Source organism: Oryctolagus cuniculus, chromosome 18 (assembly GCF_051225735.1).
Source record: "Oryctolagus cuniculus isolate XC-2025 breed Fujian yellow rabbit chromosome 18, ASM5122573v1, whole genome shotgun sequence".
NCBI classification, from domain to species: Eukaryota; Metazoa; Chordata; class Mammalia; order Lagomorpha; family Leporidae; genus Oryctolagus; species Oryctolagus cuniculus.
This window is the reverse complement of record NC_142884.1, coordinates 11519592-11533747: the sequence shown is the minus strand read 5'-3', so window position 1 is coordinate 11533747 and position 14156 is coordinate 11519592. Positions and strand designations below refer to the sequence as shown.

Here is a 14156-nt window from a genome sequence, read left to right as displayed (position 1 = left end):
CTGAGCTACTACAGGGGTGGGGTGGGGGAGGCCCACAGCAAGCAGTGGGTGTTGGTTTTAGGACCCAGCCAGCAGGAGCCCACCTCCACATGACAGCCCTCAACTGAGGGGACCGACAGCCGACTTCTCCCTGGGGGACACTACTGACCAACACGTCCCCATGTCACTTGGCCTGACCGTCACCATCCTCTCGTCCAATTCTGCTGACAAAACTGACGAAACCGACCTCTCCCCTCCTCAGCTCTGACAGAAAGCAGGTGGCTGACCAAGAGGAAAGGCGCGAGAACAGCCAGGGCCTGGGACCAAGGCCCTGCAACAGCGACGCCTGACAACCTGGCAACTCTGGGCAGCAGGGCTGCGCTGGAGCTCAGAGGGCCCCGGGCTAGTGCTCCCTCCAGTTTACAAAGGGGGTGTGGGGGGAAGGCGGCGGGAGCCATGAGGGAAGATGGAAACTGGTGGGAGCAGCGGTGGTTACCTGAAGGCCATGAGGTGGCTAGGTTAATGTGAAGGTCGGGATTACAACCATTAACTGCCCAGGCTCTCAACAAATTGCCTGGGTAGGCTCTTGAATGACCCATTAACTAGGGACAAAATGACAAACATTACAAAGGAGGCCCCACCTCTTCAAATGTGTAACGGCTGGCCTAAGTGCAGAAGCGCAGGATCCTCAAACCGGACCCTGCGGGACAGCCACTTACTGGAGTAAAGGCCTAGGGCCTTTCCCCTAGAAACCAGCTCAGGACCCTCGCCTGAGAGAGGCCCCGCCCCACGACCATCCCCCATTCAGGATGTAGTGAAGCGGCCGTGGAGGGAACCCCATGGAAAGATGTTCAGAGCCAGGAAATCCTTGAAATAAACCTCTGGGTCCTGCACGTGTTTTTCAGTGTCCTTACTACCTAGGTTCATCAACCAGAAATCAAGAGCAAATGGCTGTTCTCAGCATTCTCACGTGTGTCACAGCCTACTCTGTGACATCACACTGTCTCCATGGCAACATGCTTGCATCACGGCCACTGCCCAAGCATGCAGGCACAAACCAACCAGCCCACCCCTCACTTCAGCAAGATGGCCTACCCAATGCAGCTTTCCAGGTGCAAACGCGTGGAAGCGCAGGCATCCCTGAGGGCAAGTACAGCAACCTACACTGGACTGGCTATTCCGACACTAGTCTACCGTTTTTTCTGCTAGGAGTATGACAGCTCTGTGGTCTGTACATACACACGCAGGATCTAAATCCTTCCCAAATTAGATTCACACTGAACAACCTCTTGGTGAGATGAGATCTGGAGTTTGCTTTCAGACAAGTAGGAGACAAGGTGACGCGGACAGAAAGCCCCGAAAGGTAGGTAACTCCTGGAACTAGGTGATGGGTACGCGGCAGCTTACTGTACTGTTTTCTCTCCTATGTCAGAAAATTTCTGGAGAACAAGCAGCTCCGGGTGGGCCAGCTCTGCGCAATGAGAAGACATGGCACAGGGCAAGGCCCTCACGGCGTGAAGCTCCCTGCAGACAGTGAGAGCCCGGACCCGCGCCTCCACAGCCCCCTCCAGCCTCACCTCTCTGCCAGCTTTTCCTCAACTGCACGCGGGCCTCGGAGCCCCAGGAGTGCCATCCCTGAACAGTGCAGCAGCGAGGCCGCTCGGGCTTCCCTCTCTCCTCTCCTTACAATGGGCAGCGAGCCTCTTACAGATAAGCAAAGGGAGGCCCAGAAGTGTGCCCAGAGGTCTCAACAGAAGAGACACGACTGGAACCAAAGGCCCAGCCCTTAGCCTCTAGCCTAAAGACAATTAGAAATTACCTGGAAAAGAATTGCTGAACCAATAACCAACAAAACAACTCCCACACTGAAATTTCTAATCAAATAGGAAAAACAGGCTGAATGAATGGATAGCAGATTAAAGGTCAGAGTGAGGTACTAAAATCTGCACCCATGGGGCCAGCATTGTGACGTAGATGGTAAAGCCACAGCCTGCAACAGCAGCATCCCAGATGGGCACCAGTCTGTCCCCAGCTGGTCCATTTCTGATCCAGCTCCCTGCTAATGTCCTGGGAAAACAGTGGAAGATGGCCCAAGTGCTTGGCCCCTGCCACCCACATGGAGACCAGAAAAATCTCCTGGCTTCGGGCTGGCTCTTCCCAGGCCATTGCCTTGGGGAGTGAACCAGCAGACAGAAGACCTCTCTCTCTTCCTCTCTTTCAAATAAATAAATAAAAAGAAATCTTTTAGGAGCCGGTGCTGTGGTGCACCAAGTTAAAGCCCTGGCCTGCAGTGCCGGCATCCATACAGGCGCTGGTTCAAGGCCTGCCTGCTCCACTTCCGATCCAGCTCTCTTCTATATCCTAGGAAAGCAGCAGAAGATGGCCCAAGTGCTCGGGGCCCTGTCCCACATGGGAGACCCAGAAGAAGCGCCTGGCTTCTGGCTTGGGATCAGCTCAGCTCTGGCTATTGCAGTCATTTGGGGAGTGAACCAGCAGATGGAAGACCTTTCTCTCTCTGTGTCTACCTCTCTCTGTAACTCTGTCTCTCAAATAAAATAAATCTTAAAAAAAAAAAAAATTTAAAATAAAAAGAAATAAAAACTGCACCTGCTTTCTTCACTGTAACGCAGATGCAGCACTGGAACCCCAAGATGGGGCTACGGGAGAGTTCCACAAAACAACACAATTCGAGAGCTGCACACAAACCTGGCGCAGGCTCACTAAACACTTAGGAGGATAAACTATGCACCTGCAAAAGACAGGAGGCCAACACAGCCCTCCAAGACTCAGTGAAGGGAATGGGCCTTTCAAACACACTGACCAGGGCCCAGTTTGTGGAGCGGTTTTTTCAGCTGCCACTTTAGCTGTCACTAGCACCCTCTATCAGAGCAACCAATTGGCATTCCAGCCATTCCGTTTCTGATCCACCTCCCTGCTAACGCACCTGGGAAGGCAGCAGAAGATGGCCCAAGTACTTGAGACCCTGCCACCCACGTGGGAAACCCAAATGGCTGACTCCTGGCTTTGGCCTGGCTCCAGCCCTGGCTGTTGCGGGTATCTGGGGAGTGAACTAGCGGATGGAAGATTTCTGTTTTGCTCTGTCAATTTCAAATGATAAATAAATCTTATTATGGGGCCGGCATTATGCATTATGGCACAGCAGCAGGTTAAGGTGCTGCCTTCAATGCCAGCATCACATAAGGGTGCATGGTTTGTGTCTTGGCTGCCCCACTTCTGGTCCAGCTCCCTGCTGAAGGCCTGGGAAAGCAGCAGCAGATGGCCCAAGTACTTGGGCCACTGCCACCCACATGGGAGACCTGGATGAAGTTCCTGGCTTCGGAGTGCTCCAGCAATGGCCATCACAGCCATCTGGGGAGTGAACCAGCAGATGAAAGATCTGTCTCTAACTCTGACTTTCCAAAATAAATAAATAAATCTTGAAAAACAAAAACAAAAAAAACCTGACCAAGGACATCTAGATAGTTTAGGGAATACGAGGTGCACAGAAAGACCTGGGGTATCCTAGCAAAAATTCAAATAGGATTCATCCATTAAACACAAATCCAAAGGACAGAAGCACTCTTTTTTTTTTTTTTTTTTTTGACAGGCAGAGTGGACAGTGAGAGAGAGAGACAGAGAGAAAGGTCTTCCTTTTCTGTTGGTTCACCCCCCCAGTGGCCGCTGTGGCCGGCACACCGCGCTGATCCGAAGCCAGGAGCCAGGTGCTTCTCCTGATCTCCCATGCGGGTGCAGGGCCCAAGCACCTGGGCCATCCTCCACTGCACTCCCGGGCCACAGCAGAGAGCTGGCCTGGAAGAGGGGCAACTGGGACAGAATCCGGCGCCCCGACCGGGACTAGAACCCGGTATGCAGGCGCTGCTAGGTGGAGGATTAGCCTAGTGAGCCGCGGCGCCGGCCTCAAGCACACATTTCTGCAGAGCTCCCAAGAGGTGAAGCAAGCCCAAAGCAAAGCCTGCTGCTGGAGGAACCCCAGTGAGACACACAGACCCTCTGCGTTCACTCCCACAAGCTCTCAAAACTCAGGCGGAGCAAAGGGATTTCTGAGAGCCAAGTCCCCCTGGCAGAGGACGCTCTGGAACCTGCTTCTCAGCGCGGAGGGGTACCTCAGCCACCTTCTCCCGCCAGCAGGCCAGACTTCTAGTGACTTAGCTTGTAGACTCCGCCTTATCTTTCATGGTTAAAGGAACCAATCTGGCTCCATTCAACATGAACTGAACTGAAATATTAATATTTTCCTCTAAAAGGAGACCCTGGGCCTAGCACTCTAGAGATTTCTTTTTCATCCACCACTAATAAATTTCCTGGGCAGAACCACAAGTATTCACATGTAACTGTTAACTCCCCAACACCCCTGAGGGGGAGGGGTGAGGGTGGGGGTGGAGGTATAGGAGGGTGAGGTCCTTACAGGCAGACAGGGGGCGGCTCACAGCTCCCCCTGAGGTGCCAAGGGCCCAGCTCAGGAATGCAGGGGCCTCAGTTTCAGCTAGCCACACTCTGGGTCAATGTCAATAACACCCAGGCAACCTGGGTAGTGAGGGGGTCTCTCCATCACAAACTCATTCTGTTTATCCAGGACTTCCTGGTTGGCCAGGGAGGGGCGTGACCCTCCCGGAGAAGCAGCTGCCTAAGTCACTTCAGTCACTGTCACTGCTCTCGTGACCTTGACAGTGGCAGAGCCAACCTGGAACCCTGAGGAAACCCAAGCCCTGGCGTCTGTTAGGAAAATGACGAGGCCAGGAATCCAAGCCACCTGCAATGGACTCTACGCCAAGGACCCCAGCGTCTGGGTCCAGCTCCCTGGGGCTGGGCCACAGCAAGATTGTGTGAGCTGTGATCCACTCCTGCACTGGGCTCAAGGAGTCTCCAGCAGCTTCGGATGAATGAAAATCCCTTCCATGTAATGGTTCAGAAGTCCGGGCTTGGGCCTCTGCATCCACTGAAGAAGGGAATGCGGGGCGAGGGGGCCGTGCAGGCCGGGGCACACACACGCCCACCCTCTCCAGTGCAGCCATTCCTTGCCACTGCACGAGGAGTCACCGCGAGGCTGCAGCCAGCGTAAGCACTGGTGCCGGGGCCAGCAGGCTTTCTGTTTAGGGCCAAAGAGTAAACCAAGCCTCACCGGCCCTCATTGTCTCAACTCGGCTGTCACAGCACAAAAGCAGCCCCTGATATAAAGCAGTGAGTTGGCTGTGTGCCAACAACCTACCTACAAAAGCAAGCCTGGGGGGCTGCTACGGCCCCACAGCCAGTCTGCCAACTCCTATCCTACCCACAGCGGCTTTCAAACTTTCTGACCTCCACCCCATCTCTTCCACAGTTCTCCCAGACACAAGTTTCTCTGAGCTACGTTTAACCGTAACCGCTATTTCTATCCAATTCCATTGCTTTGTTTTCCCAATGTGGGAGACAGATCAGTAAATGGACTTCATATCCCAGTGGCTGCAGCCAGCAGTTTGGAAAACATTACACCAGACTGAGGATAGCACAACACGGACAGAAATGAGGCCTGGAACAGGCTGCTGGCTTCCACCACCGCTTCCAGCACATACCAGCTCTGGGACCCAGGACAACTGAACCCAGCCTAGTAAGGTGGAGGTCAGGTAAGAAGACCCAGACACGTCATCTCTGACCCTCACTGACAGCACACAAGCAGCACTGCCACCATTCCCAACGACAAAGGAGGCTGACCTAGAAGCCGGGTAACTCAGGAGGCTCATCACTCTGCCCATCACTCTCTACCAGCAGAGGGCCACACGGGGCGGAGGGACACAGCAGCACCCCGGGTTATTGCACGCTATGGCTCTGGGACAAGAGAACCAGGTGCTTGGCCAGCTGCTGCATCGGGGTCTCCTGACAGGCCTGCCTGTGGTCTGGCCACAGACTGGAACCTCACCATTCCGCTTTAAGGCGTCGACTTTGCAGGTGGGGATTAATGAGTTGGAAGCAGCAGCAGCAGCAGCAGCAACCCTTCATCCAGGCCAGAAACTGCAGAAGGCAGCTCCAGCACAGGCCCACTGTTTAATTCTCAGGAGAGAAGGTTCTCTGCACACACTGAGACATTCTGCTCAGGCTAAGCACGGGACAAGCCTGCTTGCTGAGTGAGCAAAACCGTACCTGCCCCTGCCAGATCACAAGGCTGCGACCCATCCCAGGCCGGGGCAGAGGCTGCTCAGGAGACCTCGCTCTCCGAGATGCTGGGAGGGTCAAGGACTGGCCTCAGGTGATGTGACTAGTTAGCAGTTCTCGGGAGGCCTAGCAAGGCTGTGGCAATGACTCAGATTCTAATTGCAAAACACGCGCACAGGAAGCTAGTCAGCCCCGCTCAGGACAGAGGACTGTTTCAGCATCTGTAACAAGGGCGTGGAGCAGGCAAGCAGTGCCTTCAGATGGCTTCACTCAGCGTCAGCCCCCGCGGCTCCTCCATTCAGCACACTGACCAGGACCCCAGGCGGTGAAAGACGAACCAACTGCTTTCACACAGGCACCGTTCTTACTCTGTTGACATGCCACACTGCAGAAGTTCTATTTAGAATTTTTCCCTAGCAGGGGAAGCAGGAAGATTCACTGAATGCCAGGCATTGTGTGGGTGTCCCGAGTGCACCCATGTGACCACAACGACCCTGAGGAACGGGCCATTATCTCCAACGCCCACTGCACTGCCGGGGAGGGGCCGGGCTTATCTGGCTCCAAAGCCCACTCTCCCCCTTCACATCCTGTTGCCACCTCCACGGTTCACAAAGATGTTACAGCCTGCCTGACAAATAGGGTGCTGAGTCACCAACTCACACACATGCAGAATGGCAGAAAATACAAGATGCTCTCTCCGGAACAATTTGTCCAGAAGCAAACTTAGGCTCTGAGCAAATACCCTGTGTACTGCTAAAAAAATAAATTCCAATAACAGGACGTGGCCATGTCTTCATTCCTGCCACCAACAGGTCAAGAGCCACCCCAGTGGGTGTTTTGCCAGGAAACTGCCCACCTCACCTCTACATTTTACGAAATCAACGCGTTAACGCCTTGCAGAATATCTTTCAGGCTGCATCTACGTTAACTACCAAGAGCAAGAGAGCACGCCTCGAAGACTGGGCCGAGAGACACAGAGAGTCAATCCACAAAGCGAGGCCCCCCAACCCATCGTACTATCTCCTCTCACCTTGGCGCATCCAAACAAATACTACCAGCCACGGGGACAAAACAGCAGCTTTTCCATCCCTTCTCTTAGGTTTTAATTACAAAACTGGCCTCAAATCACTTATTCAGGCAGCATTCCGTCTACCGAAGGGCAACCTACTCCTACATCCGCGTGCTTAATACCAACTGGGGGCAGGCATTCGGCACAGCAGTCAAGATGCTACAAGGGGCATCCACAAGCCACTTGTGAGTACTCCCTGCTAACGTAGGCCCCTGGGAGGCAGCAGGTGATGCCTTGGGTCCCTGACACCCACGTGCGAGACCCAGATTGAGTTCCCAGCTCCCGGCCTTGGCTGGCTCAAAGCAAGGTCTGTTCCACGTCCCTCAAATAAAAATGTTTAACAGCAAGTAAATATCAACTGGCAGAAGTCTCTGGAATCATCCCTTTTTCTCCTATTGTCTGTTCACCATCTGCTGAGCTCCCTTGCTCTGTCACTCAACCTCCCAACGCGGGTCAGAACCACTTGCTCTCGCAGAAGACACCATCCACAGGGACCAAAATTAGGTTCTCGGGAATATGGTTTGACTTAAAGCTACCCACAGAGACTGGAAAATAGTTTCATTAGCGATTATGGCCACAGAGGTATTTACTGTAACTGGATCTGGCCTCCAGGAGATGTTTCCAGGGACTCAACAGCCCCAGAAACCTAACAAGAGGGAACAACTGAAGTAACCCTGAGATGGCCCCTTCCCCCACCAGGGGAGAGATCTGAGAGCAGGAAACAGGCAGAGGCGTTACCGAGTCACTAACCAGACGCAACCCATCGTCCACCTTCACTTCTTACACATCCATCTCCAGCCCGCCAGGCAGCAAGCAGCCACCAAAGGTTCTGCTTCCACAGGCGCAAAACCCTTTTCCCCGGGCACCCGCCTTCCTGACCGAGGAAAAACCACAGTAGTGGCTACCCGAGACAACCAGCTCTACCTAAAGAAAATTCTGGTTTGTCGAGAACCAAAAACGAACAGCCTCAGAGCAGACAGAAACGCTACAGGGAGACAGGACAGGCTGAGGATTCACAAGCCCCTGCGGGGAGGCACATGTGAGGAGAGGAGAAGAGAAAGGGATTTTAGGACTAGAATACCCATATTTTCGCGGTCACATTGATGTTTCTATTGGGAGACTTTGATTTGGTTTCAAATCAAACCTCTCAGAGAAAACAAAAATTTGAAAAAGTTACAAGTGTATAAGATCTGCTGTTAAATCAGGCATTCTGATGGCACCCTTTTCTTGTCTTGTTGGTTTTTTTTTTTTTGCAACATCCATTAATTTGGTTTTTAATACCAGTACATCAGTTTGGAGGGAAAAAAAAAAAAAAAAAGCAGTACTGTGACATTCCAAAAACCAAGACTACCAAAATGCAGTTGACTTAATTACTTGGGCTTCTTGGACTTGATGGATGAGATTCCTTTGAGAACAAAAAACAATAAACCTTTGTGTGGACACATCTGAGAGCTTTTTTTTTTTTTTTTTATGTTTGGGCAAACATTTTCAAATTCAGTGAATGACTGCTAAAATTTTTCACTTACAAAAGATAATCCACTTCCTTACCACTTCATTTTTAAAGCACATTTTCAAATAAGCATCTTACTACAACTCCGGAGCTGTTAAAACTCGGGCCACCAGCTAACCTCCAATTTCTGCTCTTAGCTCCTGGGGAAGGCAGCTTACAAAGCCTGGGGGACTTCAAACGTTTCCGGCTGACACAGCGCACTGGACAGTGTGTTCGGTTGGTGCTTCAACATTTTTTTGGCAGGATATTGTAGTTTGCAGACTTCTTCCTTCCCAAACTGATGTTACACACCTAAGATCACCATTTCAGGGCAGTCAAGTTGTGAACACATTAAAAGGAAGAACAGAAAACAAGTGGCCTGGTCTGCCGTGTTTCCTCATCTGAACGTGAACTGAGAGCTCGCGGGGTCTTTTGCAAGGCTGGAGGGCCGTGTGTTAGAAATGTGTCAGGGGCCAAAAGGGGGCAAGAGGGAAGGAGGAACTTCAACGTGTTTTGTCTTTTACCGGAGAAACTTATGCTTGTAAAACACATCAGAAGTACGGTGTTTGGTTCTGCAAGTCATTTCTGGTGCTGCTTTTTCCTTGTACATGTGGGCTGGGGGCACGGGAGGTGTTCTCTCCATGACCGGGAGTGTAACACGTTTGCGTCAACTTTTCACATCAGGCATGTGCTTTCCGACAAAGGAGCGGTGGAGGCAGGCTGACGGGGCTTGACACAGTTTACAGACTTGGTGCTTAAACAGTAGTTTACAAATGACCTGCTCAATTTAAACGTCCATCACCATAAGATACTGGAGTAAAATGAGGAAACTGGATCTACTTGAACCAATTTTTTTTTTGGGGGGGGAGTGTCAAGGGGGGAGTGGAGGCATTAACTTGAATGCAACTACCATAAACCACATTCAGGAAGCCTGTCTCCTGCGCATGGACTTGAAGCATCCACTTTCTTCAAACATCAAGGCTGGAGACAGGCAATGGACTGAAGTGGAATGAGGGCTGCCGGGGAGAGGAAACGCTATGGGCCTTTTACACTGTTTTTGTCATGTTACAGTATCACACTTTTTTTTTTTTTTTGAGAAAACTGTGTACATTAAATTTTAAAAATTAAACATTGAAAGGATGTGCAAGTCTAAAAGGGTTCAACGGGTTAGAATCCTGATTCGAACATATAAATTCACTCTCAAGCATCACTTTGGTCTAAAGGCGAGGAGGAAGGCAGGCAGGAAAGGGACAATAAGAGGGAGATAATTGAATTACTCAATAAAAGAGGCTACTTACCATCCCAACCCATTGTAAGACATACACTTCTGACATAAGAGAACTCCTTAGAGGTCGAATAAAGCGTGTAAGCACCTTTGAGTGCTGCACCTGCCCCCGGAGAGGGGGCCCGGCAGCCCAGCGAGGGCTTAGCGAACAGACCTTTGCTAATCTGTGTATTTCCTTGACCTGGAGTCGGGCTGCGATGGGCTGCGGTTCCCAGGACGATACATTTAATTAGAACAAAACAGAAAAAAAATATACATTTTTTAAAAGCTCACCAAACTGCTGCACTTGTGTCTCTGAATGTGGGTGGCATTTCTTTTAAAAGGCAAAGTGTGGTCTGTGAAGGAGAAAGGGAAAAGGGGAGGTGGGAGAGGAGGGGAGGGGAGGGGAGGGGAGGGGAGACGGGGCAGCCCTGGCGGAGACCCCGGTCCGGGGGAGGAGGGTCCTGCGCGGATCCCGGGCCCGGGCTGCGACCCGGCAGCCATCTGTCCGGCGCCTTCTCTCCCCTCGCCACCCCCGCGCCTCCAAGACTCGCTTTCCTGCCGACTGGAACCCACCTTCCCTTCTCAATCCCACTCTCCCGCCAGGAAAACGTGGGCGAAGCCCGCACCCCAACTCCGCCTGCTGCAGCGCGGGGCCCGGGGCCCGGCCGCGCCCGAGCCGCGCGGGGCGGGCTGCACTCTCCCCGCCAGGGCAGGGCGCCGGCGGGGCCCATTTCGCACTTACTACAGGGCGAGGGGGGCGCTCCTGTGCCTCCCCGGAAGGGCCGGCGCCCTGCTCTACTCCGAGACGAGGAAAGCAAGGCTCACCCCCAAAAAAGGCTGAGGACCCTCCCCCGCTTTACCTACTCACGGGAACCAAGAGGAACCCTTCCCTCGAAAGGAAAAACACGGGGCGGGGGGCTTATCCCAGGAGGCAGTGGCTCTCCACCAAAAAGGCTGAAAATGTACCCCCCAGGCCTGCCCTCTAGGGAGCAGAAAGCACCCCCGCCGAAAAAAAAAATTGAAGAGCCCCCACCCCACGGACCCCCCTCAGTAGGAGGATGGAGAGGAGGGAACAAGCCCCCCCAAAAAACACAGTGTGCCTCCTACAGGGCTGGGCACCTATGCTGGTAGTGCAGGGCAAACCTCCCCCAGGAGAAAGGATACTGCCGGGGACTGGGAGGCCCCCCAACTCCAAGCCCCTGAGAGCGAGGCTGTGGCTCTAGAGCCCCCCAAAAAGGGCCCGGGAGCCCCTCCCCCATCCCCAAAGCCGGGCGCCGGCCAGGAGGGCCCGTGGCCGCTAGCTCCGGGCGCAGGAGCAGCCAGGACCCCCGTGGGCCTCCGCAGCCCCCTCCCCCGGCGCCCCCTCCCCAGGGCGGGCGGGCGGGCGCGGGGGGTCCGGGGGCGCCTCCTCACCTTCCCCTCAGCATGGCGCCCAAAAAAGACAGAGCGAGAGCGAGGGAGAGCGGGCGAGCGCCGCGAGGGGGGGGAAACGCATGAGGCCGGGAGAGAAAGCAAGCGAGAAAGAGCGAGCAAGCGAGCGAGCGAGAGACACCCACCGACCCCGCCCTTCCTCCTCCTCCTCCTCCTCCTCCTCCTCCGTGGCCCGACCCAACATGGCGGCCGCCCCCCTTCCTCCTCCTCCTCCTCTTCCTCCCCCCGGGGACGCTGCCCCGGCTCGGCCGGGGGCCTGACCTGTCGTCAGGGAGCGGGAGGCGGTGGTGGAGGAGGTGCGGGGTGGCCGGGCGGGCGTCGGGGGAACACGGAGGAGGCGAAGAGGTTGATGGCGGCGGCGGCGATGGCGGCGGCGGCGACTCTGATGGCGGCGGCGGGGGGGTCCCGGGCGCGGCCTCCATAGTTCCTTTTGGGGGGGAGGGGACGTTAATGCACGAAAAAGGACTGCTTGGGCGTGGCGGGAGGGACACACTTCAGCTCTGAGGGCTTCTAATGAGGGTTGGATATATATTTTTTTCGGTTTCGGAATCACCTCTGCGCCGACCTCCGCGTAGGCCGCGCGGCCTAGGCCTCGGCGGGCCGCTCGCCGCCTGCTTTCTCCGCAGCCTTGCCCCTGCGGTCACTCGCTCACGGGCGCGGGGCCCTCATCGGGTCGAGAGCCCCCCACACGCACACACACACGCCCGCGGGCGGGAAACCCGGGGAACACGGACACTGGTGGGTGGTTGGGTGTGATTAGCCCGGGCCGCGCGCAATGGAGCAAGCGAGGGGGAAGGGGAGGAGAGGAGAGCGAGAGCGTTTTTTAAAAAAAAAAGGGGGGGGATTTTAGGGAGAGAGGGAACGGGCCGTGAAGACGGGCCGACTGTCTGTCTGCCCACCCCAGGTGCCCCGGCTGCCCGGCCCCCGCCGCAGTCAAGAATTCACACAAAATGGCGGCTCGGCCCGGACCAGCTCAGAGGCTGAGGAAGGGCGAGGTGGGTGGGGGAACCGGGAGGCGGAGGCGGTGTCACGTGGAGCAGAGGGGCAGAGACCGCCCGAAGGCCCGCGGAAAGAGCCGAAGGGAGACGGAAAAAGCCGAAGAGAGCTGAGCGGGCGACGGGAGGCGGTGGGGCGAGCCGGGACTAGCCGAAGGTGGTGGTCTGGGCTGCGGAGGAACGCGAAGCCGAGGGGCGCTGGAGAGAGCCGAAGGGGACGACGGGGGTGAAGCTAAAGGCAGGGGAGCCCGGGGGGAGTCGGAAACAGCCGAAGAGGAGCTGAGGTGTTCCGGAAAGAGCCGAAGGCGGCGTCGGTGGGGGTGAGTGCCGGGAGCCGGAAACAGCCGAAAGAGGCCGAGCTGGGTGATGGGAATGAAGAAAATGAGCTAAACCGGCGTGGCTGGAGAAGCGGCGATTAATTAGGACAGTAGACGACCGTGAGGAATTGGCCCGAGAGCAAGCGGGAAAACTGACAATCGCCAGCTTGACGAAAGGCAGGAAGAACCCAAAGGTTTAAGTGGGGCGGGGCGGGGGGGGAATGGGAGGGAGAAAAAAAATAACCGAAAGCTGGAGCCCGGGTCCGGGAGTCGGAGGTTTCCGAAGAACAGGGGCTGGAGCAGCGCAGAGCCGTCCCGGAGATGACATCACTAGCTACCTCGGCTGATGACGTCATCGGTGGCCAGGGGCGGGGCCTGGCGGCGCCTTCTGGGGAGTTGAAGAATGCGAGGCGTGGCGCCCTGAACCCGCGGTCTGGGTTTCTTCGGGCCTTCGCGATCCTGCACTGGGGCAAGCTGCTGTTCTCGTTTTCTGGATGCAGACGGAAGCCGGGTGTCGAGTCCCCGCCGGGATGCCTTTGCTGGCTGGAGAACTGCTCGGTGCGCGTGCACCCAGGGGTGTCCGTGCAGCGCTGGCCCCGGTGATGGGGGCTTGTCTCCCCGGGCACAGAAATTGGGGGCTAAGGAATACAAGTGGGGAGGGGGGCAGAGAGAAGACTCGGGAACAGCTTCTTTCCGAGCCTGAGAAGGCAGAGGCCAGTCGGATTCCAGGAACAGTAAGAAAACCCACGGGGCAAGAAGGCTAAGCCTGCAGACAAGCCCGAACGACCTTGCATCTTGGTCCTATCAAAGACAACAACAGAAAGTTCCAGACCTTACCTAGAATGCAGCCGGCTAGGGCTGTAATTTACAAGCTTCTTCGGGGTAAAAAAAAAAAAAAAAAGAGCATTCTTGATTTTAAAAAAATTCAAATAAAATGCTTCCATGGCGGGGGGGGGGGGGGGCGCCCAGCTGACAGCCCACTGTCGGTGGAAACTCCTGACTTTCCATTCTTTCTGCATCCAGTCTAACCCAGTGACACTTAATGATTCTCTTCTAATGGGCCTACTTCCTTGAAGGCAAGGTTGTAATAAATGTTTTCACATACAATTAAGTTACCCAGAGAAGTTTAACACACCAAGAACTAGTAGTGCTTGGTTATGGAACCAGAAAAGTATACTACAGCCTCACCAGTTTGTTTGTTTATTTTTTATTGGACAGGTAGAGTTATAGACAGTGAGAGAGACAGAGAGAAAGGTCTTCCCTCCAGTGGTTCACTCCCAAATGGCCGCTATAGCCAGCGCTGCGCCAATCCAAAGCCAGGAGCCAGGTGCTTCTTCCTGGTCTCCCATGCGGGTGCAGGGGCCCAGGCACTTGGGCCATCCTCCCGGGCCAGAGCAGAGAGCTGGACTGGAAGAGGAGCAACTGGGACTAGAACCTGGCGCCCATATGGGATGCTGGCACC

General features: G+C 54.9%; 1 protein-coding gene across 1 annotated transcript in view; it reads right to left on the bottom strand.

Annotated features, from left to right (window-relative positions):
* The window catches only part of ZC3H4 (zinc finger CCCH-type containing 4), a 40155-nt gene extending 26564 nt beyond the window's left edge, over positions 1-13591 (bottom strand). The window contains exons 1-2 of the mRNA XM_070062052.2: positions 12939-13591; positions 11644-11809 (exon numbers count right to left, since the gene is read on the bottom strand). Coding sequence (XP_069918153.1) covers positions 11644-11809; positions 12939-13050 — 278 coding nt within the window. The 5' untranslated portion in view covers positions 13051-13591. The remainder of the gene's footprint in view (positions 1-11643; positions 11810-12938) is intronic.
* Positions 13592-14156: the final 565 nt, after the last annotated feature.